Source organism: Pagrus major, chromosome 2 (genome assembly GCF_040436345.1).
Source record: "Pagrus major chromosome 2, Pma_NU_1.0".
Classification (NCBI taxonomy): domain Eukaryota; kingdom Metazoa; phylum Chordata; class Actinopteri; order Spariformes; family Sparidae; genus Pagrus; species Pagrus major.
In genome coordinates, this window is record NC_133216.1 from 29,981,848 (window position 1) to 30,007,509 (window position 25,662).

The window sequence follows — 25,662 nt, forward strand, 5'->3', positions numbered from 1 at the left end:
CACCGTGACGTTGGCGTCCAGCTCCAGCAAGGCGGCTGTGATGTAGGCCGTCAGGGACACGTCGTCGCTCACTCCTCCCTGTCGGGAACACGAGCAGAGCAGGAACAAACAGGCTTCTTGCTTATTACATACTTGGTGTGTGTTAACAATTACAAATATAAGTACACACTGCTGAGCCAGTACTTGTACCTGGATCAGCTGCTTACGAAACTCAGGACTTATTCCAGGCAGGAGCAACGTACCTGAGGATACAGCTACTGTGTTCCTCAGACACACAGCTGTCATGGCTTTTTGTTGAAAAGGGACTGACCGGCAAGAATGTTTCTTTCTGTATATATATATATATATACGTATGTGTGTGTGTGTGTGCGTGTGTTGCAAATCTCCGCTCTCAGCACACACTCAGTCCTCACACTAATTGCTCCCCATATCGAGCTAATTCTGTGATTTTGGCCTATTGGTTAAATTCAGCCAAGCAGAGCCTCAAACGGCCGAGAGCAGATGGTGTGAAACCAGAATGTCGTCTGAAATGTTCACGTTCAAACTGATGTCATTACCTTCATGCCGTTGTGGAAGAGTTTCCCCACAGATCTGATGCAGCCATCAGGCCGCTGGTGTTTGGACAGCCACCTCCTGGCATCTTTAATGTGCTGGGGATGCACAAAGATGTACGGCGTCGCCCCGCCGAAAGACTTCATCACAAAAGAGGTCAGCCTACAGGGTCACACACACACACACACACACACACACACACGCACGCACGCACGCACGCACGCACGCACGCACGCACGCACGCACGCACGCACACACGCACACACACAGGGTTTTTTAAGAAAACAATTCTTGCCATATGTGTCTGTGTTGGTAACCCCAAAATGAACCCAGCTTCAGGACAATTACATAACAGCCTCCTGTCTCACACCAACACTGAGCACTTGGTCTGAGCTGCATCCACAACGACTATCATATTCCTGTGAGCAGAATACAGACAGCTGCAGCTGAGAGAGCCGGTCTGCTGCACAGTTAAACATCCACATCCCACAGACTCATAAGCTCCTGAGGGACCACGGTTACACATATACCACATTACACATCAGTAGACATCAGTTTTAAATATTTTAAAAAGGTTTACAAAATAATTAAAGTTGCATTAATTATCTTTTTTGGTCACTCGGGGGCAGCAGAACAAGCTCCAAACACAACAATGACACTCCTTAAAGAGTTCAACATCCAGTTGAACCAGTCCAGTTTCTCACCGACTGATGAATCCTGTCCAATATTCACTCTCCTCTCAGCTCTGTCTTTAGACTGTTTTTTAAATATGGCTCTCTTTAGCTGCTGAATGCTCCACAGTTTTGACCAGCTCGTCACTAACTGTGTCCGTCCACTGCCTGGTGCTGGGCAGGTAGAGTATAATGATTATCAGATCTATTTCTCTAGACACAGCCGTCTGCTGCTGCTAGATTAAAGCTCTGAGACTGAACCGAGACAGCTGCTGGCTGTTAAACCAAAACAAGCTAAAAAACACAAAAATGCTCCACAGGGCTGAGGGGGAACACCACGTCAAATGATCATTTTCTGAGTTTTACACTATGAGTGACCCCTTTCACATGAACCTACGGTGGCTAAATACATGAAGGCCCCTCTCTAGAGTCGGTGCTTGGTTTGTCCGTTCTGGGCTTCTGTAGAAACATGGCAGTGCAACATGCAGACTGTGGAAGAGGAGCTGCTCCCTCTGTAGATATGATGAACTCATTCAAAGGTAACGATTGTACACTAATAAAAACATCATTAGGAATAAATCGCACACTGGACCTTTACAAAAAAAATAACCAACAGTTATATTCTTACACTTTAGTGAAAGTCCTTGTTTTATTAGAAGTGATTTGGACAATCCCATCCAATCTCCTGCTGCAGTTTTAATGTAACTGAACACTTGAGAGCCCCACTTCCTCCTAACCACACACACACGCACACACACACACACACACACACACACACACACACACACACACACACACACACACACACACACACACACACACACACACACACACACTCACCAACTGCCAAACTGCCCAGCACCATTTCAAACCGCAGAGGCTTTGTTAAATCCCCCGAGGCGCAGTGCTGTAAGCCCATTAAATGCAAATATTAATATTTCCTGGCAGGTTCCCCATAAAGTAAATGATTAGGATGCCTGGCAGTGCCAAACACCCCCCACTGTGTCTGCATGTCATTTTTATTCTCTCATCAAATCAACTGTGAGATTGGAGCTGAAAATATTCACAGTTTAACAGCAAAGCTTTGAAAATGTTTTAAGACCAATGATGCAACTCCAACCTATTATGAGTTATATAACCATGAACATAATATATATTACTCATATTAATTTGGGTCTTCTGTTTTCAAAAAATGCACACCATCAAGTTTTACTGACAGGCGTGGAAATAAAGTGAGCAGACAGTGGGCGGGGCTTCTATTTCATCCTCAGTTTAGTAAAATATTAAACTAAAATATAAAAATAATTTAATATGCAAAATATATGTTATGTTACAATATGTTGTGTTACCTTAAAAACTTCCTCTAATTGTATCAGTGTGGGATAATGTATCATCAGTGCAGAAACTAAATGACATTAACTTATTCCAGTCTCTCATGGCAACAGGACACCAATCTACTCTCATTCATTCATGACGACCTCAAGGTTAGCAACTTTATCAAATGAACACTTGTCACACGGTTATCATTGCTTAGCCCACCGCCAACACTTCTAAACCCTTCGATGTTGTTATGGTTAGGACTGAAAATTTTCTGTTAATAGCTCAGATATTCCTTAACTTGTGAGCAGTCCTCCCTGGAAACTGTTCAGATTGGACCTTTGGATTTCAAGATTTTGATCATCATCAAAAATAAAATCTATGGTTGGATTATTGCAGGTCTATTTTTTGGGGGGGTCGGAAAGATTTGGAGTGATATAGTCGACATTCTCTCTGTGGTCAAAGCTAACACTACACTTACAATGCAGCTGAATTAAAAAAAATGAATCATGTTTCATAGAAATACATTTTGAAAATGTCATAATAACATTGTCGTTCCCTTGTTTTTGGAATGACGGGGTGGAATATGAAACTTAGACACACAAAAATCATGCTGCTTTAACCAAAATATCTTGTTGGTTTGATGAACAGATTTCCATGGAGGGTAGAGCATATGCAACACTCACCGAGTGTTACCTCACATGAATGTGAGACATTGTCAAAGCCGACATTAGAAAACGACTGTCGATTAACAGAAAATAGTTCAGAATATAAAACTGAGTTTATTATTTGATTTTATATAACGTCATGCTAATAGTGTTGTTTTCAATAGCTAAAGAGCCCTTCAAATTCAAGCGTACCTGACAGTTCGATACTGCCTAGTTTGTCCCTTTTAATGAACAGTCTTCATGGAAGGACTCTTGAACATGTCATGGCTTTAACAGTGTCGTTATCTAGTGTTTGCATCGTCAGCAGCACCCACTCATCATGTCACTGACACTCATTTACTGACCAGGTGTTTCCAGAATCATCACTCTTCCCAAAGGCACTGTAGGAGCCGTCATCATGCTTGTAGGTCAGCTCCCTCTGATATCCTACAACACACACACACACACGTATATATTTATGTAATATATATATATATATATATATATATATATATATATATATGTATATATTTGAATAAAGCATTTGCAGACAGAAAACAGCTGTGACTTAAACTAATGCATGTTGGCGAACTGAGAGAATGACGGCTCAGCAGATGCATTTCTAATACAACACTGTGACAATCATTGACATTCATATAACACAGAGTAACACAGTTACATCTGCTTCCATGTATTTGATTGGCCTTCAGCCATGTTTCCTTTGTGTTGCCAGATGAAACGCAGTCAGCCCACTCATTCATTATCTCTTACCTTGATCTGGACTTCTACAACACAAAGGCATTATTTTCTCTAAGGGACAAATACAAAACATTTTGGGGACTGATGGATGTTTTAACCAAAGATAATATACAGACTGGAATCAAACTCCAACAGCCATTTCACCCAGAGACAAAGTATTCTGACAGCTCCAGAATATGTGATGACATTTATTTTCAACTATCATTCTTATTCCCAATGTAAAATGTTCCACTGAAGACATGCAGGATATGCAGATATTAGTGAGGGCTTGTAGCACGGCTGCGACACTTGGCCTCTGCCTGTCTACTGCGACAGTTCTGTGTGTTGCCTGGTGAACATTTTGCTTGCTTGCCCATATTTCTGTGTGGAAATACGTGGAGAAACACGCCTACTTCTAAACATTATGCATACAACAGGGCAACAAATATTGTAATGCTGACCTTTTCAAGAAGCTGGTTGAACAAATGACAAAGGGAGGTTGTGTTTGTTAATCAGAGCATGGACGGCTGCATGTGAACAGGAATATTAGTGGAGTATTTGTTTTAATTATGTAAAATCTAAGTAGGAATAAAGGCAAAAACTCAAATATGCTGTGTGTCCATCACAGAGAGGACAGACAACTTACCGCTCTCCAGGAAGCGTGTTGCTCTGTCCTGGATCTCCTTGGTCAGCTGACCGGTGCTTTTCAGGTAGTTGAGGATGAAGATGTTGGGAGCAAACAGCACCATGTTCTGCTCCCCGCAGCCGTACGGCATGGCCAGGAGCTTGTCCAGGTTCTTTGTGGCTCGGCCCATCAGGTCACCTGCAGAAACAACAGAAGGAAGACGAGACAGATTACAAGGTGATGCCCAGCCAAGATTTTATTCATAGCAGGTTTGAAGGTTAAAGTACAGCAGACAGTATTAGCTGGTCCTTTAGATGCAAATACTGAGAGAGACTTGAAGTGTTTTCAGATGGTGCCACTAACCCAGAACAGACACAGAGGCCCTGGCTGATCCAGCAACAAACATCTCAGGCATCAGGAGAGAGATTTTCTTCTCCACGGGTCCCTCTGGCAGCGCACAGAGCAGAGAAGAACACATGAAGGAGAGAGAACTTAAAGGAACAGTTTGACATTTTAGGAAAGTCCCAAATATTCACTTTCTTCCAGAGTTCGACGAGAAGATCGATACCACTCTTATGTGTGTATGCAATTATGAAGCTACAGCCAGCTGCTGGTTAGGTTAGCTAAACTAAATAGAACATGAGTTACTATCACAGGTAAATCAGCATATATGTTGTCAGATATGCACAGATGTGAAAAGTTTTTTTTAATAATAAAAGAACATAATGCAGACAAAGATTCCTGGGGTCATTAAGAAATTGGGTCATATGTATATACTGTATATATATGTATGTATTTTTTGGGATGATTTCGGTGTTTTTTTATTTATAGAATATGATTAAATTGCGAAGTTTACGGATTCAGTGTACTGATGTCACTGTAGACAATCAGCTGATATCACCATCTTCTTCAAAAAAAGTGTTTGGGCTCTGGTTGTTGTTCTAACATGGAGGATAACTGCGACCACCATCCATTCCATACTTATCTAAAATCAACAGTACCGACTGACCCACAAGAATCAATCATCTCTCTGTGAGAAGACTCTGACACAAGTGTCCACTTCAGGACGACAGTTAAAGACGTATCCATCAAGTCTTCACTCTGCTGTGAGTGACGGCCGTTCACCCTGCAGTGAGGCTTTCAGATAACAGACGCTGATACTCGGGTCATTAGTGAGCACTCACCTGCAGGACAGAGGAGGGCATTATGACTGATCGTCTGTGGTGTTCCTTCAGCCTTGTGGAGACACAAAGAGAGACATATTAGTGAGTGATAACAAGGCCTGGTGCATCTTACACACTAGTTTATTTTGATTCAAGCATCATCACTAGATCAACAGACGTTCTCAACAAATGAACTCTTCCTCCTGTTTGAGCTGCTTGATGCTGACATTCGATGTTCGAGGCCACAAATGGGGTCTATATATTAGACTGCTGGCCAGTAATAACAGGCTGGCAGATTTGACCTTGTGTACAGGTCATGACTGATTCTTTTTGATTCCTCTCGTCAGTGTGTGGGCGTTTCTTCATATGACAGGGACTGGTTATTTATTTTGAATGATATTTTATTGCTTTTATTAGAACATGAAGACTGCAATATATGTATATAATATAATAATATACGAGTCCATACAGAACTAGAATGACTCTCAGTAGAGCGTATACCTCTGCCAAGGCCCAACAGTCCCCTTTAATTCAATCAGCCCCATCCAATGTCAAACTCTATAGACCACACATCACTTTAAACCAGCCATAATTTAAGCTCCCCACATCGAGGATCCACATCAGATTGTTGTCACTCATAGATACCAGCCACCTAAATACACCTGATTGTCTTCATTGAGATCCATGCATCATTCCCTGAGACAATAGTGAAAATGTCCATCTATCTCACAATGTTTTGCAGATTTGTGACTATTTGAACTGCTGACAATATCAACTGAGTTCTCATTTTTACATTTATGTAATTGTCTCTTTTTTCTTTTACTTGACTTCTTTGTGTAGAGTTTTATTCTTTAATTTGTAACTGGTAAAATCTGTGTAACCCAGGTTTGGAGAGGTGCTCTATTAATAATGATTTGTCTGTCACTTACACGTGCTCAAGATGAAACATGTTTTTTATAGACTAAAGATTACGTTACAAATCTGTTATTTATGGGTTAAAACAGATTTTAAATAATTTTGTTTGGAATTTGAAATATCAGATTCTCAAAGGTCAAGAAAAGTGAAAAGAGAGCGAGCCTCTCCCGGACTGAGTCCAGTCAGAGTCCAGTCTCAGTGTTTGTGGTAACACTCACACTCACCTTTCATCAAGGTGATGGGCAGCTTGGTCAAACCTTTTCATAACCACGCTTTCATATAAGCATCTTTCAGAGGTGGCATTTCATTTCTTTTTATCTTGTAGGCTAAACATCTTGTTTTTCTCTCTGATGCCTAGAAGCTGCTTGGGTTTTGAAACTTTCCTGAAGATATACAACACTTTACAATCAGGTGAACATGTCTACAGTTTTACAGATTCAGTGAAGGCTTTATCTGATGTTGAACACCATGTCATCTTTGAGCTGTCACATGTCTGACTTTGAGTTTGAGCAACTTATGTTTGCACAGGCAGCCACATGGAGCTATCTGTATGGAGCGTCTTCCACAGTGAACTCAGCACATGGTCAGCAGTCAGCAGTCAGCAGTGAAGACTCTCTGTTGGAGGGATTTATAACCCACCTACACTCCTCACTAACTGGTTTAGAATGGTACTTAATGTAACAGACCGTCCACGTAGGAGTGGAGGAGGTAGGGAGATTGTGCGGGGGCACTTTAATAAAAAGGTTCTCAGAGTGAATTCGTGCTGTTTTGACCCGCGATAAGAAATATAATCAATTGTATGCTTCACTTTGAGACATTCAGACAACTTAATTGTCTTTAAAATGTCCCAAATGACAAATCCCCATCCCAACAGAACGATCACACTGACTGACTGTTAGCCACCGTGACAGGTGTTTTACCTGTATCACTCTACAGTCTTGTTGATGTCATGATGTGTCTGAGCGTCACTCACCTCCACCAGCAGGGTGCGGACCACCGTGTCGATTCGGCCCGTGTCGGGGACGGTGGCCACCTCGTTGCCACACAGTATGTCGGTCTTCAGGGCCTCTGCGCTGACCTTCAGACTCACCTGACCTGTGTGCACACAGACACAGTCTTTACTGACAGCAGGGCTGTATTGATTGCTGCTCGCTGTCACTCTGTCACATTCTGTGTACGGAGGCAAAACAGCTTTTCTGTTGGCTTTTCAATCCAACTCATTATCCTCCCTGCTCCTCCATCCCTCCTCCTCCCCGTGTGTCCTATCTTATTCGCCCTCATTAATCCCTATTTGTTGCCTTATTATACTGCCTCTCCCCCATACTCTCACCCCCTCCCTTCCTTCCTTCCTACACAGCCCACAATCCTTCACAGAGGACAAGTACAGATCAGCCCCCGAGGGAGCAGTTTCTGACTGTTTCGTCAGAGATACTACCTGACTTGTTAGTACAAGTGATTGTCAGCATTCCTCTAAGGGGGAGTGCAATTTGACATTCATCAGAGCCTCGTCTCCATCCGTGCTGATGGGGGCTGATAGAAATCCTCTGCTTTCAGGCCAGGCAACGTTACGACAACAGCTTGCAGCGGTGCAGCACGCAACAGCTGTCAGCGCCCTTAATCCAGAGTAATTAGCTCGTTCTGTCTCATCTTTGTCACTGAAAGTCTAAGTTTTTTTATATTGGACGGAACAAACAACATCAGTATTTAATTATAAAGATGTGAAGATTGCATGAGATCATTAGTGACAGCAATAACAGTCAGTTGGAAATTCGCTTTGGGCGATGAGGCTGTAAGGAGGGGGTGACGCTGTCTGACATGGAAGCATGGTTTTGGATTGAAGCTAATAGGTGATATTTTTCACAGATATTAACATCGAAGTTTGAATCTTTTTAACTTTAATAATTTCTGACAGTGAGATTTTCCCTCTGAATTGTTCGTCTCGGGTTGAAAAGCATCTAAATGAGCACATTAAAGGACCATACCAGTGTTTTTGGAAGTATTTACCCATTCACTACAAAGAACAAGCACATTATAGTGCTTCATACACAGTCACGGATTTAATGTCAGAACTTTAAAGGCAGCCGCTTGCTTTCGTTCTCTTCCACCAGTCAGACAATCAGTGCATCACAGTGATCATCACAGGGCCCTTCGTACATGTCTGTAGAACGGGCGTGGACCGAGTGTTTCCAAATATGTCTTGTTTATTTCACATTGGAGATTTCTAAATGTGTGTGTGTGTGTGTGTGTTTTGTCTTGTTCCTCTGCTCTTCTCGCTGATTTAAAGTGGGCAGAGTGCATTTAGCACCTTCACTCCATAATAATGAGGAGAATGCTGTACATAATTCTACTGGTTCTGGAAATTTGGATTCATTTTAATGTTCCATTATCATTTTTGTAATTTAACATGCATTGAAAAAAAAAACAGTTGTGGTCGATATTCTCTCAGTAATTGTTGTCTTTATTACAGGGCTGTCAAAGTTAACGTGATAATAACGCGTTAACGCAAATTCCTCTTATTTTTTTGACGCACAGTTAACGTACACACGTTATGATCCTCGGCCCACCCCGTAGTTTGGGAAAGCGATGCAGCAGAAACAAACCTCCTTGAGCAGAAATGGATAAAGTTCAGCTTCACAGCCCTGCCATATAGTTCTCTCTACAAGAACAAAGTTATTAACATTTACTGTCGATGTGAACTGAGTTACCACCGGAGTACGTCCAGTCTCAAATACCATTTGCTGGCCAAGCACACAGCTGATGCAGAGAGCCCTCCTCCCCCTCCTAAGGTCAGACAACGTTGGATAGTTTGCAACAGAGATGCCTGGACAACTCTACATGAGACAAACTGTCAACAGTGATAGTTAAAATGTGTGGCTACAGCTTGCAGGCCGACATTGTTAAGTTAACCTTTACAAGTGTAAAGTTGGACACTACATTGTGTTAGTATTACTATTTGAGCGTGCAGTACCTTTGAGGTTATTGTGGAGAATATTCTGGACAGTATTTGTCATTGTTTTGGATTGTTGCAATAATAAGAACATATATTTGCATAAAATAAGCATATTTGTTCTCTCCTGTGAGTGTTAAAAACTTGAAAAATATCCCTTTAAGGTTCATTTAGAACAGATATTTATGTGCGATTAATTTGCGATTAATCGCAAATTAACTATGGACAATCGTGCAATAAATCACCATTCAATATTTTAATCGATTGACAACCCTAATTTATTATTTATTACACTCAATACAGCAACAGCCCTGCTGGGGAACCGGACCCTGAGATCTGAGAACACTTCCCTGACACTGAAAGATTATTTAGACCGCTGCATTTACTTTAATAAAAGAAAAGTAAATTCATAATTTTTTCAAGATTGTGCATTTGTCACAGATCCAGATAAAACCTCTCCTCTTTTGTTCAGCCCTTGGTGCCGTGTGGTTTTCAGTGGTGGGAACATATTTAGATCTGTTGCTAACAACAAATAAAAGTCTTCCATCATGCATTCACTTTACATGCTCTTGGGTAGTTTTATCTACAGCAATACATCATATTTCATAAACTCATCATATGTATTGTGTGTAAAATGATAATCATGATAATCTGTTGCAGGGTTTTTTGGGGAAGTTTAACCACTTGAATAAAGGGTCTAAGGACAGAGGACGTCGTACACTGTACACATTGTAAATGTGATTTTGGGCTATATTAAAAAAATAACGTGACTACAGCTGTCAAGTGTAGTAAGTAAAAGGATGTTTTCCTCTAATTTGTAGTAGTAATTGCAGAAGTATAAAGACACATAAAACACAGTGTACAGTGTACTTCCCAATCAATCTGCACTCACAGCTGCATTACACACAACAACACCATGACTTTAAATTAAAATCAAACAGCATTTAGAGACTTGAACTGAGTTCTTCTTTACTATGAACAAAATATCTAAAGTGTTATTTTTAGTAAATAGGGTGAAAATGCAAAAACACTGGTGTCCATTAAAGGTTCCTGTTGACGCTGCAAAGATCATTAAGTCTGCTCATGTTCACCTGTCCAGAACACCAGAGGAACATCGTCAAAGCAAAGCACATGGTGTCATTGACAGGCTTTTCAACAATATATTATATATTTAAAACAATTTAAATGGAAGTGAAATGAGTCGGCGTCATTTCTACCTAGAGCGGTCGGAGTAACAATCCATGAGAAGGTCCTGCTCTCCTCCCCACACAGACACACGTTGTACTGGCAGCCCTCACAGTTTCTGAAGGTGTACTGGTCTGAATCAGTCAGTGTGACCTTCACCTGCAGACACACACAAACACAAAACATACTCAGTCTCAGAAACAAAAATATGCACAATATTTCTGTTTGCATATCTAGCCCAACACCAAGAAAACTTTGTATCAACATACCCAGACATCATCAAACACGTGAATCCATTTAAACAACTGCCATCTGTAAGAGCTTAAAAATGTACCATGATGCATTTGGAGAGATAGTTGAAGACCGTGGCTTTGAGTGTGAACACCTCCCCTCGGATCACAGAGTAGGGCAAAGTGAGACTGACAAAGAACGGCTGGAAGGCAGTCAGTCCGGTGTTGGGCGACACACCGAAGCCCACAGAGGAGACACAGAAAGCTCCAGCTGCCCACTTTGTGATGGTGTCAGGGACGGTCTTCTCCACACCCACTGACCCACTGTCTCTGTACAAACATATGAGCAAGAGTCAAACTGAAACCAGTTGAAGTAACATGAAGTTTGCATACTGTATAGTCTTATGACTAAAAACATCAATATGCAATCATGACATCATCATCTGTTCATTCAAGGATCCCCATTAGAAGCACATGGATGTGCCTCTAGTCTTCCTGGGGTCCTGAACATAGAAACACAATACAGACATGCACTAAGAAAGTACAAACTATTGAAAATGAGAAAACAATCAAGCAAACTATACAGACACACTACAAGAGGAATCAAGCATGAAGTGACAGAGGTAGGTAGGGCAGCTATGCATCGGATCAGAAAAATGAGGGAGATAAAGAAAACAACGTAACATGTGGATTACATACATGGATGAAACTACAGCAGACAAATTCAACTGATTGAGAATATCAAAATAACATAACGCCTTCAGGGTATAGGCTCATCCTATCATTCAACAAGATATTTCCTTAAATGCTTCTTGAAAATTAATTTATCATTTATGTAGATTTGATAGCACTAGGCAGTGAATTCCAGAGTGCTGCTGACCTACGTAAAGATTAGTTTGGGAGCCGGGAGCATTAAGTGACTAGAAGCTGCAGCTGTTGTGCTGTAGCCGTGCTGAGAGGCCATGTGTATCTGATGAGCCCAGCTGGACGGGGACTTGGTGCTAATGACGCTTTTTCAATAACATTAAAAGATTCAAAGACAATTTCTGCTAAACCATCAGCCATGCGTAAAGTTTACATTCGTTCTGTACGAGTGCCAAACAATTGGTCAATACGTGATGACATTTCTCGTGGTTTTGGCTTTTGCAACAAGGAACATGTGAGGAGTCTGACTCTGCTACCAGTGTTTAAATACTACGTCTCCGGTGGTGGGCAGCAAGACTAACAGAGAGCTGACAGTCGTGCTCGCAGCTCTGTGAGGCTGCCTCAGAGTTAACCTGGTATGATGTGACCATGTTCACAATCATAGCTTAGCATGATAGCATGCCGGATCACCAAAGTTATTACAAATCATTTGAAGGGTTAAATTAATGTCTGCATCACATTTCCTAACGAAACAACCAACAGTTGTAGAGACATTCAGTCAAAACCACAACCTCATTGTGGCACTAGTGCAAAAGTGAGGAGATCGCCAGAGTCATTAGGATGCTTCATCTGGGAACCACGAATGTCTGTACAAACAACCTGCAGTTGCTGAGCACAATGCTAACATGGTGTTGTTAAACAGGTATCGTGTTTATGGTCACCAGCTTAGTGTAGCATGTTAACATGCTAACATTTGCCATTAAGCAAGTACTGATTCAAAAACCAAAGTAAATTTGAACCTGGTGGCGGCGCTAGATGAAAACCTAAGAGTTTGTCAAAGTGATTTGAATTTATCTTGACTGGGGCTTGAATGTGAATAGTAGCTAATTTCATGCCAATCCAACCATTTATTGAGAAATGTAAGGCTCGTCATAAGGCTCGTCGTTGTTCGCAGAAGCGGCGGTAAGCCCACACTATACACTGCCAGCCAGACTGTTCTTTATACACTTGTGTTAGGGAATGAGCTTGCCATTTTGAAAGTACCCAGGGCTTCCCCCAGTGTATTATAAGCCTGGCGGCCTGTGCTTAAATTTTCCACCAGGCTAAGCATCGTTTATTTATTTATTCAAAATAGGTTTGAATACATCAGTAACAAAGTTGAAAGTGCAATGGCGACATCTTATGGTCAACACGTGAACACATGGCGGGTCTGAGGTCAGGTGTCTTTTTCATCACCTAACACCCCACAAACCACTGCTACTCTCACTACACGCAAACTAGGCTACTTGTGATTGAACATAACGGGATGTCACAAAGAAAAGGCCAAAAAACGCTGGACTTTTCCTTCCGAAGTCGGACGAACAACGGCGGAGACGTTGAACCCGCTGGTTCACCTGTTGACCAGGAGTGCAGCGGCGCGACGTTGGCTGAGCCACGGGTCGATGAGGCAGCTAGCATGGATGTTAGCTCGTCATCTGCTGCAGTGGCAGAGCAGCCTTCTCCGTGCCGCGATGGGAAACATAGAAGCAGTGGAAAATACGTGAAAATATTAACAATATTAAGTGCGCTAATTTCACAGTGGTTTAGTAGTAAAACGCCGCTATTAAATTCAGCGTTAGATAAGCTATGGCGGTAGCTGTTTTAATAAAGTCAAAGTTTCGGTTTTAGGGATGTTTTGCCGAGTCTGTCGCAGCCACCTCCAGCGGGCAATGCAGGGATCCTCGACCAGAGCTTTTATTGAAGCTCCTTGCACTACTTAGGCAAGATGTGCTAAACGCTCATGTTGGGTCTCTCCACCATCGCACCAAGTGTGAACTGTGAAAGATACTTCTCGGCCATGAACAAGGTAATACACTGTGATTATTTTGTTTTCACTTCTCTGCTAGCAGTTTATGTAGGTATACATTTTCTTAATGTCAGATATGTGATTATTTTTCAATAGATCAAGACAGACCTCAGAAACAGGCTGCAGGGGAAAAGCCTCGCTGCCTGCCTGAGGATCAAAATAAAGTCTTCTTTGAGAGACCCAGAAGGATGACATGTAGTGATCCAACATGCAATCTGTGCCACAAAAAGTAGGAGAGGCCAATTGATACATACCTCTTAATATCAGTGAGCCTCTGTTCTGGGAGTTCCCTGGTTTTCCCCCTTGGCTTTAGAGTGATCAGTCTGAATCTCTTGGTCAATTTTTGAGTTCCATTTTTTTGTGCTAGCACTATTTTTTTCATGTATTGTTATTTATCTTACAATGTGACCAGCATTACAAGGCTTGTATTAAGATTCACGTGCCATCAGGATTTTACTTTAAGTTATTAAGTGCAAACATTTATTTATTTTAATTGTATTTTTTGTATTAAAACATTGGTGTTGAACAGTACTTCAAGAGTGGTGCTTTTGTGAGACTATAGTTGGTGCTTAAATATTGTCAATAAATGTCTTATAATAACAAATGATTACATTGATTATTACAGTCATTTTTTCAAATTTCCAGTCAACTTTTAACATTGATTTAATGCAAGGCAGTATGGAACCACTCTAAATTCTACTACGTCATGAATCTGTCACTGCCATCAGTCAGTTGCTGGCCTGTGTCAGGCCCCTGTCACAAAAAAAAACATGCTTTACCGCCGGTGGGCCGCCCTTCCAACCTACCACCAGGCTCAGCAAGTTTTCTGGGGGAAACCCTGGTACCAATAGTCATCACTAAAATATTGAGGTATTCGGTATCGGTACGATATTGGCCAAAATCACTGGATCAGATATTTGAGAGGGGAAAATGTATAATCCGATCTAATCTATTTGCCTAAACTCTCCCATAAATGCTTAAACTATGCACGACATGCAGTAAAGAGAGCAGCATGTGTCATGTGACTAGGTGGAGTGAGACTCTCATCAAGTCAACTGTGCGGAATCACTTTAAGCTAACGGAAGAAAAAAGCAAACCAGCTGAGTGCAATTTATGCAATGCAATTGTTTTGAGGGGTGGCGGCACCATTTGAATCTTCAACACCACGCACTTGATAAAACACTTGCAGAAACACTGTAGGAAGGAGTATGTTGAATCTTTTACAGGTGACGAGTGCCAATGAGAAAAGTGCACCACAACAACCAATGCCGTTTTTCCACTAGCACGTTTGGGCACACCGAGTTGCTTTTCCATCACCGGTTTTACTGTGCCGAGTTGAGACGAGTTGGTGATGGACCTGCTCCAGAGTAGGGCAGGCGTGCCCACCCCCCCTCCAAGTGGGCCGCAGTGACATCTCGCTACTGCAGCCAACCCGTAACGAGCACCTGTCTCCCCCTAAAATGGATACTGAACTCATGTCCGTGCAGAAAACATGAGAGAAAGATGTTTCTAAAAGTCAGTGTCTTCAGCTCTCAGTACTTTTGTAGCTTCTAACTGAATCTCTTTAGTTTCTGTGGTCCTGTTTGTTCTTTAAACATCTGCTGTGTTTGACTGTTTCGTCGTGTTCACTTTCAGCTGGTTCAGGAGTCATGTTTAATTAATGCTGGTGAAAACAACGTTTCCTGTAATGCTGCTTCATAATAAAAGCTTTTAAATTACTTAATAATGGGGGTCTTTTATTGTGAAGAAGTTACAGGAAATGAAACGTGTTTGTAACTCAATTAGCTGAGCCACTTTGTTAGCGGTGATTCTTCTATAGTACTGCGGGGGAAAATGCTAAACACTCTGTGTGTTAAGAAGTCAAAATAACAAGAAGCAGCACTCCTGCAAAACTGATTGATGATTATGTCTGTATTTCTTCCTTTAGACAAGTAGTATATTTGTTCTGCAGTTTAAGCATGTTTTTAAACGGCTAGGTTTAGCAAAGTGCTACCATACAGACATTATCTATAGCTTTGTCATTTAGGAGAGGGGGAAAGGCTGTATCGGACTGATATCGTATCGACAGATACTCAGTGATGTCTTATCGGTATTGGACATGATAAAGTGGTATCAACCATCCCTAATCTAAATGGTTAAATGACTAAAACAAACAAAAAAACAGACCAGGCGATGATGACGACTGTTTGAAAATGAAAAAAAAACAAATCAGTCTTTCTAACACATTCGCTGTTAGTGTTAAGAAGACACAAATATCTATATATGTATATATATATATCCAATATATGTGTTTTCATATGATATATTATGATTACCCCACAGAAACTAGGTCCCAGATCCAGGTTTCAGGGAAGAATGTCCTGACGGTCTCCTTCTTCTCCTCCTCTTTACCTTTCACACCACCTGAGCTCTGAGGCATCATGTTGAAGGCCATGGGAACCGGAGAGTCTAAGACATCTAAAAACACATGGATTGAAAAGAAAAAAAAAAAAAATCAATTCACAACTAAACTTACCCAACAGAAACCAGCTCCCAGATCCAGGTCTCAGGGAAGTATGTTCTAATAGTCTCCTTGGTCATTCCAGCTGGATCTTTATCGATCTTCGCGGCCATTCCAACATCATCGTCAGCAACAGCGTCATACATCCTTTCCACATCTAGAAACTACCTTTTTATAATCTAGTTCTACTAGATTATAAAAAGGTAGTTTCTGACAGTAAAATCAAAGCACACATCAGTGACAAATCATCAAACATACCAGCATCATAGTAAAATAAGTCATATCCCCTTTCATGGCAGTTATAAGGTTTTTTCACATCGGAGTTGGTCAGAATTTTGATTCCAATATCCTAGAAGGGCGAGACACAGAGAGAGAGAGAGAGAGAGAGAGAGAGAGAGAGAGAGAGAGAGAGAGAGAGAGAGAGAGAGAGAGAGAGAGAGAGAGAGAGAGAGAGGGAGAGATAATAAAACCAATTAAGATATTGTGAAGTCACATAATGTAAAGACTTGGTCACAGAATGAAAGGGAAGATAACTACACATCACAGGCCCAATCCCATTTCCAGTCTTCACTCTTACCCTTCATTTTAGAGTGAACCCAGGTGCCCCTCAGAACAGAGTTACAAGGACTGAATGGGACACCCCTTCAACACCCTCATACATCTTCAATAGATGTTAATGTTGTTGATGACATTTATGTAAACTGACCGCACATTCCCGATAATCATGCTGTGCTCCTGCACTGTTATCAGAGGAGCGGTACCAACTGCAGCAACTTTACTGCTGGACTTTAGTTACATTACAGATGTCATTTGCAATCAATGGGAATGCAATATTGAAATACATCAAAATGTGGGACTGTCATGAACAAATCTGCAAACACAATGGAAATTTAGCTAGCTAGCTAGTTAGCTAAAGTTGCATCAGCAAACTAGTAGCGATTGTGTAATGCTTGTTATAACGAAAAGGACCATCATACTGTATATTTAAAAGGACAGAGCGTCCTTATAACCTTCAGTTTGAAGTGAGCCTCTAAACACCTCTGTTAGGAGGGCCATGTAGCCCCAACACTCCGTTACCCCAACAGGGCTTTGGTAACCCTACCCCTCTACCCCAACAGGGCTGTGGTAACCCTACCCCATTACCCCAACAAGGCTTTGGTAACCCTACCCCTCTACCCCAACAGGGCTGTGGTAACCCTACCCCATTACCCCAACAAGGCTTTGGTAACCCTACCCCTCTACCCCAACAAGGCTTTGGTAACCCTACCCCTCTACCCCAACAGGGCTTTGGTAACCCTACCCCTCTACCCCAACAGGGCTTTGGTAACCCTACCCCTCTACCCCAACAAGGCTTTGGTAACCCTACCCCTCTACCCCAACAAGGCTTTGGTAACCCTACCCCTCTACCCCAACAGGGCTTTGGTAACCCTACCCCTCTACCCCAACAGGTCTGTGTTAACCCTACCCCTCTACCCCAACAAGGCTTTGGTAACCCTACCCCTCTACCCCAACAGGGCTTTGGTAACCCTACCCCTCTACCCCAACAGGTCTGTGTTAACCCTACCCCTCTACCCCAACAGAGCTTTGGTAACCCTACCCCTCTACCCCAACAGGTCTGTGTTAACCCTACCCCTCTACCCCAACAGGGCTTTGGTAACCCTACCCCTTGACATTCAAAACAGAGTGGTAGGGGCAAGGGGTGTATTGGGTACTGATCCTTACAAAGATAAATCCCCTCCAGCCTACTCTTTAATAGTCAATTAAAATGAGCAATTCTATACTTTAAAGATGCTGTAGACATCATTCTTCTGATTGGGTGGTCCAAAGTAGATTGAGCGCTTTGTTCGATCAGATGCCTCCACGCCGAGCTCAATCTCCGGTTCTGGTTCTGGTTCAGGCTCTGGTTCAGGTTCTGGCATTGGCAAAGGGAAGCATGGATATGGCTCAAAGTCTTCCACGTCATAGTTGTATCCTGACAGCTTCTGCAAAGGCAGCTGGCTGTACACCTGCACAAAAAAATACATGTACATGGGCCTGGGTAAGTCAGGCAAGGTCCACAACTTCATGTTCTTACTACTATTTTATTCATCCACAAAATGCAGTTTGTATTGGCACAGTTGTTGGCATTATTTCCACTCATCTCTAAAAGAAAGACATTGTGTTTGTTACAATAAGAACACCAGATGTTAACATGGGTCAAAATAAGCCCTGAGGGTTGGTGTCGTACATAGTCCACCGTGAGTTCCTGCTCTGACTGCAGCAGGAGGACGCTCTGGTCGATGGCTCTGACAGAGCACATGGAGCCTGGGTGTGCCTGCAGACTGAGCGTCGTCTTCTCTGCTGGAAGCTGCTGGAGGGACGAAAACTTCAGAGACACCTGCACAGGAAACACCAAAGTGGAGACTCATTAGTTTGAGAACTGGTTAAAAGAGGCTCAGTCACAAGTACTAGACTTAAAATAACCTTAAATGCATGTGTGTTCATACTTTATTGTATATGAAAACAACTTGGACTCATTTATTGTAGATTTATGTTGTATGTATAAAAAGTCCTGATGGGTGGTACCTTGTTATTGAGGCAGAGTTGAATGGGGTAGTCCTGGCTGTCGGCCACAGTCTCTCCACTGGGCATCACAGTATAAACTACCACCTGGGCAAATGGTGCCAGGTTTGTAACCTGACGGAGTGGGATGGAAAACTCTCCCCTGTTGACTGAGCAGAAACACAGAAAGCCATGGAAATGTGACATTTGGCCGTCAGTACACCATCAAAATATTTGTTTCTCATTCTGCTGATACCAACTGAGATACCTGTATAATATTTAAACAGAAGTATTTACTGCACATGGGAAAATAATAATCTGCATGGTTATGCTGAAGCTAACCTGAACATTAGCTTCAGGCTAAACCTGGCTGACCTTGGAAATTAGCTACTTTAAGAGGTGCACTATGTAGTTTAGGGGAAGAAATTTTAACCAGAAAAAAAACATTTTCATTGATTGATTTTCAAGACTTAATAAACTGAATAAACAAACCGTTTCATATGTTTTCTATTTGCTGGACTCTTCTCAGTAGCCACCTTTCTAGCTTCAGACACTGTTCTGCACCTTAGTTCCCTCAGAGGACAGCTTGTTCAGTTAGGGAAATATATTCATCAAATAGTTTTCATTATTACCTAATTAATATGGTAAATATGACCCTCCTGAGTGTGAAATTCTTTCCCAAATGATATAGTGCACCTTTAAGCTGACTTGTTGGGTCTTTTATCTGATGGCCGGTGTGAAGACAAACAGGAAATGCAGGGAAGGAAAGGTCCCAAACCAGGCATGTAAGGTTATGTGGTCCATGCCTGAACCATTACGCTACTGACACTGCCCCACTGATTAGCTACATGTGGTTGGCCTTCAGCGGTTCACACCATGAAGCTACAGGAAAAGTTGGGCATATTCTGTGTTTGTTAACAAATGCCAAGATAGCCAGCAAGTCCGATAATCACTCTCTTTCTTGCTTTACTTCCGTTTGATGCTGAGCAGTTTGCACACAGTGGATTTTTCTGTCCTTTTTCACTGTTAAAAGCTGCTGCTGCTGCTGGAACAACACTGATGAGAGCGAACCAAAACAATGATAGATTCTGAAATGCTGACAGCAAAAGGCAACTGGCAGCCTAGTAGTAGTGATGTGATCTAGTCTTTCCACATGGAAAAAAATGGCCACAAATATATAATGTACATTACCAGGCTCAGTAATTTTACTAAAACAGCAAGCGCTGTTCTCTTTAGCAAATATCAGTCAAACAAGAGTAAAACATGACTTGGTTCGGGAATATTGTCACTGGTAGTGTATGTGGGAGTAACAACATAAACAACATCGCCGTGTACATATCACATGTGTAGCTTATTGATGTGATTTTAAGTTTTTGAATATGTTGGGGGTCTATGGAAGAGAGAAATTATACACTTTGTCTACACAAAAAAAACTTCTTAACATGATCAATTTATTAGTGCTGACTGTGGTATTTTCTTTGCATTTGCTGACAAAATACATACTATCATCAAACTCAACATTTAAGACAGCCATCTTAGTTAAAGTAACATTGGTTTTTACCTGTTCCTCCTTTAACAGCTGCTGAGACCCGACCATGCTGCACAATTCCACCTCTGGACATCACCTACATAGAAACAAACAGGCAGAGAAATCCAATGTGTCCTTCACACAGTAGGGTGGAATCAAGAGTTATGAACCATCTAATATCGCCGAGTTGGTGCTATTGCTGGAACATCATAATTAATGTTACCCAGCAACCATCAATCCAACTGAGTTATTCTTTCTAACACGTGGTTAACTTTACCCATTCAGCCACAACGGCTTCCTCCAAATGAGCACTAAGTTGTGAAAAGCTAAACCAAGTAGACGGTGTAGCTCATAAGAAATCACATGAATCTTACCAGGTAAAAGAAGTCAACTTCTACTTCTGGTCCCTTCTTTAGCTCCTCCCCCTGGATGATGTACTGAGCACGCACAGTGGCATCTTTGTCACAGGAGATCTTCTTGTTGACCTGCATGAGCTTCAAAAAGCTGCTGCTCTTGGAGTAAAATGCTGCGGCGTGGTGGTAGGCCGACCTGTACTCTGGTCTGCGCACATTGGGCACATATGGCTCGTTCTCCTCCGTCTTTCTAGACCTCGCCTATTGACATGACAGCCACAGGTCAAAGGTCAGATTTCCACTCAACAACCTTCACTTATCAGCCTCTTGCTCTTAACTATGAACAAATATTAAACAAATCAAAAACAAAATGGATGAATCCAATAAGAATTTAGGTCTTAGTTGTTCTCCTCCAACATGATCGATATGATGGAAAGTTTCTTTAATTAGATATTGACTGTATAACTGACAATTACTGAACCAGTTACTAACAGGAAGCCATCAACTAAACTGATCCTTCTGGAAAAAAAAAGCTCTGACAAGCTGTGACCTACCTTTAGAGTCACAGTGTCTGTCCAGAGGGTGGTGTCCAAAGAAAATGAAGCCATGCCTTTGGTGTCTGTAGTAAGTGTTAAATTTTGTGACTCTGTGGCAAACAGGTACACTGCCTCATTGGAGACAGGTTTGTTGTCCGGGCCGACCACTTTGACCTACAAACAAATCAGAGAGTTTAGGGTTAAAGCTAGGGTTGGTAAATTACACTGAAAGCTGTTTTGTCATATTTGTAGAAAATCTCTTCACATCCTGACAGAAAGCAAAAAATTGAATTCTGCCTACTGCCTACCTGGGTGCACCCACAGTACACAGTACCGAGCCTGTAGTTCAGCAGCTGACTCACAAGCACAAAGCACACAGGCCCCGAGCCAAAGAACAGAGCTCCTTCAGCAGCTAACGACACACATGTACAGCAGTGAGGAGTAACTGTCGCACCAGGTCGCCTTCATGGACTTAGGTTCATTCGTAATGGCTGTTTTGCTTGTGTTTGTATGATTGTGGCATTTAAGGGAGCTGTTTATTTAGCAAACTAGCTGCTAACACACCTCCCAGCTGACCAGCCAGGCTACAGGGCAGTCTGTCTGTGCAGTCAGGCAGTGTGTGATCATGTGTTTCAGAGGAGTGGCTCTGGAGGGAGGCCTGAAGGGAGGTGGTGGGAATTTTTCACTTGAATACTTTCAGAAATGTAGCTTGCTTTTGCTGTTTCCTACAATCTTACCAACCCTAGCTTTACAGGATTTATTTCCTCTGGGAGCATGAATGTGTTCAATAATAATTGAATAATTAATTTAAAAGGGCTCATCCTCTGGTGAGCAAGAATGTGATCTTTATCTTAGCTGCCCCTTACATATTAATATTTTATGTGCATTTTACATGTCCATGACAATTGTGGCTGAGGCTCCTGTGTGAATATGATGGATAAAACAGATGTCTCAGCAACAAAACTGAAATAGTTAAAACAAATGTCCATAACATAGTATTGCTCGATAGAGACCCCTGTAAGAAGCCCAGAGGCTTAATTGTTTAAGACTGTAGTATCGATATGGTTGTGCTAACACTACTGGAGGCTTTAAGACATTTGTCTGTGATGCGTTTTCACTATTCCTAATCAACACAAGAGATCTCCGTGTCTGTGACGTGTGCGAGTGGCGGCAGATCTCTCCGCCAGTCTCTCAGAGACACAGATCCTGATCTCAGTGACAGTTCTGGAGAGAAATGAACGCTCCGAAGATCGGTTACACTTCACTAAAGTCGATGTGAACGATGCTGCAACAAGTGCAACAAGTCTTTTGTATATAAGGCCAGAAACACGTGCATATCTTTCCAAACATCTAGTGAAAGGAACACACATGATGAAAAATGCACACACTCACACACATGTCATTTCAGCAGTGTAAGTTAGTTGCTAAGTTCGTAAGTTAAGTTATGTCATTTGTTGTATTTATTCAGGAACTAATCAGGAGAACATACTTGTAGATTTGGGTCATTCATTTATTCAGAAATGACAGATTATTAACAGTGAAAGAGATTTTAATCTCAATGAGACTTTTAACTTGTTAGATTAAGTTAAGGTATATAAAGGATATATATATATATATATATATATATATATATATATATATATATATATAAATATATATAAATAAAGGCTACGGTATGAGAAAATAAAGCAATGTTAATTTTGTTTTTAATTTGTTTCATTTTTTTCTTTGAGAAATAACAAACCTGAACAAACTTAAGAACCAGTAAGAGTTAATGATCGTTAAGAGTGCCATTAAAATCTTAATGATACCCATCCCTAATGCCCACAATGACTATGGTGACATGCTGATGTTAAGCAGGTATTATGTGTACCATGATCACAGTGTCTGTGTTTAGCACTCATTAGTAAATGTCACTACACCAAGTATAGCCAGGGCCGATGGGAACATCATTAGTTAGATGGATCGCTAATGTTATAAAAAATCATCCTGAGAGGAACATGAGTGTCTGTGTAACACTTCTAGTCAGTTCATTCAATTTCTGCTGATACATTTCATTTGTAGAACAGAAATTTCAGTCTGGAGTGATGGACTGACTAACAGACAGACAGACACCGAGTCCCACAGTTTGCTTGGTTACCTCACGGTGGGGCTGTTATTGTGTTGTGGAACCCACCCAATATTTGTTGAGCTATTTCAGCCTGGACTGGCTTGCAAACCAGATGAATCTGTATGCTCAAGTTTCATTTGGATTGGTAGGTACATCTCTACATTCATCTACATACATGTTCTGCTGTCACATTAGCTACCTAAGCGCTTCTTCACACAACTGAGTGGTTCCAGACTTATCTGCATTTGCAAATTGATCCCGTGATGCCAGGCTGATTCTGGACCAAATGGTGGACCAATCAGCCGACTGATACTGTAATGTCAAGGGCCACACCACTAGCATGGATAAAAAGCATATATCTTTGTGCTGTGCTGACAGCAGGCTATAGCTCCCAATGGTCATTAATGAGACGGATTACCTTTCCCTCGAATGGGATGCCAGGCTTGTACGCTGCAGGTACATCCTCAAAGGTGACAGCTCTGATCTGACTGCTGAAGCTGGTCCGCCCACTGCCTTTAAGAATGACCCCTAGATGGTAGTAAACATACAGATCACAGCTCATCAGGAACTAGTGCCGATTACTTCATGAACAGTAGTTCAGCATTCAGTCAACGTACCTGTGCCATATTCCTCCATTTCAGCACTCACGTCAAAACTGTCATCGTACATGCTCTTGTTGAGGGAAAACTCTGTCAGGTTCACAGTTTGTGAAGCACAACCACTTTTATCCGTCTAGAAGATGATAACGAGAGTCCAAACGAGAGTCCAAACAAACAAACAAAATATTCATAATTAGTGCAAGAAATGTGATGACAACGAGTCATATTTTGTATGTGGAACACTCACCGTCATTTCATACGTCTTGCAGAGGTCATTTTCTTGGATACTTGTATACCAGTAAAACCGGACGGCGTTTCTACAAAACACAGCCTGCACCGAACCAACAACTGGTTTCCCATAGGTGTATCTGCAGGGTACAGAGATGCTTTTAGTTAGAGGTCGACCCAATTTCAGATTGTTAAGTGGAGATTAAGCTTTTCGGGGGAAAATCTTCCAAAAGGCAGAAAGTGTAGTACTGACTGAGAAAGCAACCAACAGCACAATATCCATCATAGCACAGGAGTCAAATGATCCAGGACAATGAATTGTAGCAAGATATCAACATTACACCGATCAGTCACAACATTAAAAGGACTGACAGGTAAAGGGAGTAAGTGAGGCAGCTACAGCCCAGGAGGTAGATCGGGTCATCTAGTAATCGGAAGGTCACATGGTTCGAATCCCCGGCTCCCCCAGCTGCATGTCGAAGTGTCCTTGAGCAATATACTGAACCCCAAATTGCTCCTGATGAACGGTTGGCCCCTTGCATGGCAGCCTCTGCCATCAGTGTGTGAATGTGATAAGTGTTGCAAAGCGCTTTTTGCGATCAGTAGACTGGAAAAGCGCTATAGAAATGCAAGTCCATCTACCATTCATTTGTATGTTACTAAAAAATACAGAGTGTCAAAGTCAGACGGTCTTCACATTTGTCTGATTCTGTTTGCACCTGAACAAAAAGCAACATCTACTGGGAATTAATATCCTTGTTAGCAAGCTGGTGAAGCCAGTTAGCATAGCTTGCTTGCTTCATCTTTTCAGTTGAAATGCAAATTTAAAAGCACAATGCTTTTCCCAAATGTCGGAAGGGAACAGATATCACTAACTGCTGATAGTTAAAGCCAAGTGGGCTTGTTGAAAAATAACACATAGAAAAAATGAATCGTATCAACAATTGTGTAATATGCAGTTTGACATTCTCAGACATTAGGACACAACAGATGTTGACAACGTGTCTCCTAGAGGTGCTCATCCTCAGATGGTTTTCACCTCTTCAGAAAATAGAAAAACTTAGTTTATATTCCCTTTTTTTAAACATTGGTGCAGTTTAGGACAGACCTATTGTTAAACTCTGTCATGTTTATGTGGGACACTCACTTTCCACAGATCCTTAACGTTGCCTCTTGGTCCAGGATGGAAATCACACTGGGTAGGTGAACTTTCACTTCATACTTTGGCAAAACTAAAGCAAAAGAAACACAATCAAAAATATTACAGCTGGAAGTTTCAATACATCAAACACATTTTATTTTGTTAACTGTGAGACGATTATTTTTGGAGAATGTAACTGCAGCAGACCGTATTCCTTGATGTCAAAGCTGTGGGTTATTTGCTCTCCTTTGTCCGTTGAGGCGGTGATCATGTAGCTTCCTTGTACCGCCTCAGGAATCATTGGGTGGGAAAGATCAAGGATGCCACTGACAATGGCCTTATCCAACCACTGGGCGATTCGATTTGAATTGGGATCCTACATCAAGACAGTTGTTGCCAAAAATGATTATCACATGTTCAAAACCG

At 41.7% G+C, this 25,662-nt stretch overlaps 1 protein-coding gene across 2 annotated transcripts in view; it reads right to left on the reverse strand.

The window, feature by feature from the left end:
- The window catches only part of LOC141010660 (alpha-2-macroglobulin-like protein 1), a 41,296-nt gene that overhangs the window by 7,058 nt on the left and 8,576 nt on the right, over window positions 1–25,662 (reverse strand). The window contains exons 6-27 of one of the 2 annotated variants that reach the window (XM_073483729.1): window positions 25,444–25,612; window positions 25,243–25,327; window positions 24,115–24,235; window positions 23,886–24,000; window positions 23,687–23,796; window positions 21,177–21,332; window positions 20,644–20,883; window positions 20,303–20,366; window positions 18,766–18,911; window positions 18,428–18,577; window positions 17,982–18,206; window positions 16,459–16,549; window positions 16,016–16,157; window positions 11,095–11,320; window positions 10,793–10,919; window positions 7,602–7,723; window positions 5,735–5,786; window positions 4,914–4,997; window positions 4,572–4,748; window positions 3,553–3,634; window positions 558–714; window positions 4–78 (exon numbers count right to left, since the gene is read on the reverse strand). In XM_073483729.1, coding sequence (XP_073339830.1) covers window positions 4–78; window positions 558–714; window positions 3,553–3,634; window positions 4,572–4,748; window positions 4,914–4,997; window positions 5,735–5,786; window positions 7,602–7,723; window positions 10,793–10,919; window positions 11,095–11,320; window positions 16,016–16,157; window positions 16,459–16,549; window positions 17,982–18,206; window positions 18,428–18,577; window positions 18,766–18,911; window positions 20,303–20,366; window positions 20,644–20,883; window positions 21,177–21,332; window positions 23,687–23,796; window positions 23,886–24,000; window positions 24,115–24,235; window positions 25,243–25,327; window positions 25,444–25,612 — 2,916 coding nt within the window. Of the gene's footprint in view, window positions 1–3; window positions 79–557; window positions 715–3,552; window positions 3,635–4,571; window positions 4,749–4,913; window positions 4,998–5,734; window positions 5,787–7,601; window positions 7,724–10,792; window positions 10,920–11,094; window positions 11,321–16,015; window positions 16,158–16,215; window positions 16,358–16,458; window positions 16,550–17,981; window positions 18,207–18,427; window positions 18,578–18,765; window positions 18,912–20,302; window positions 20,367–20,643; window positions 20,884–21,176; window positions 21,333–23,686; window positions 23,797–23,885; window positions 24,001–24,114; window positions 24,236–25,242; window positions 25,328–25,443; window positions 25,613–25,662 lie in introns of both variants that reach the window. The other variant, XM_073483721.1, reaches the window with a different exon arrangement.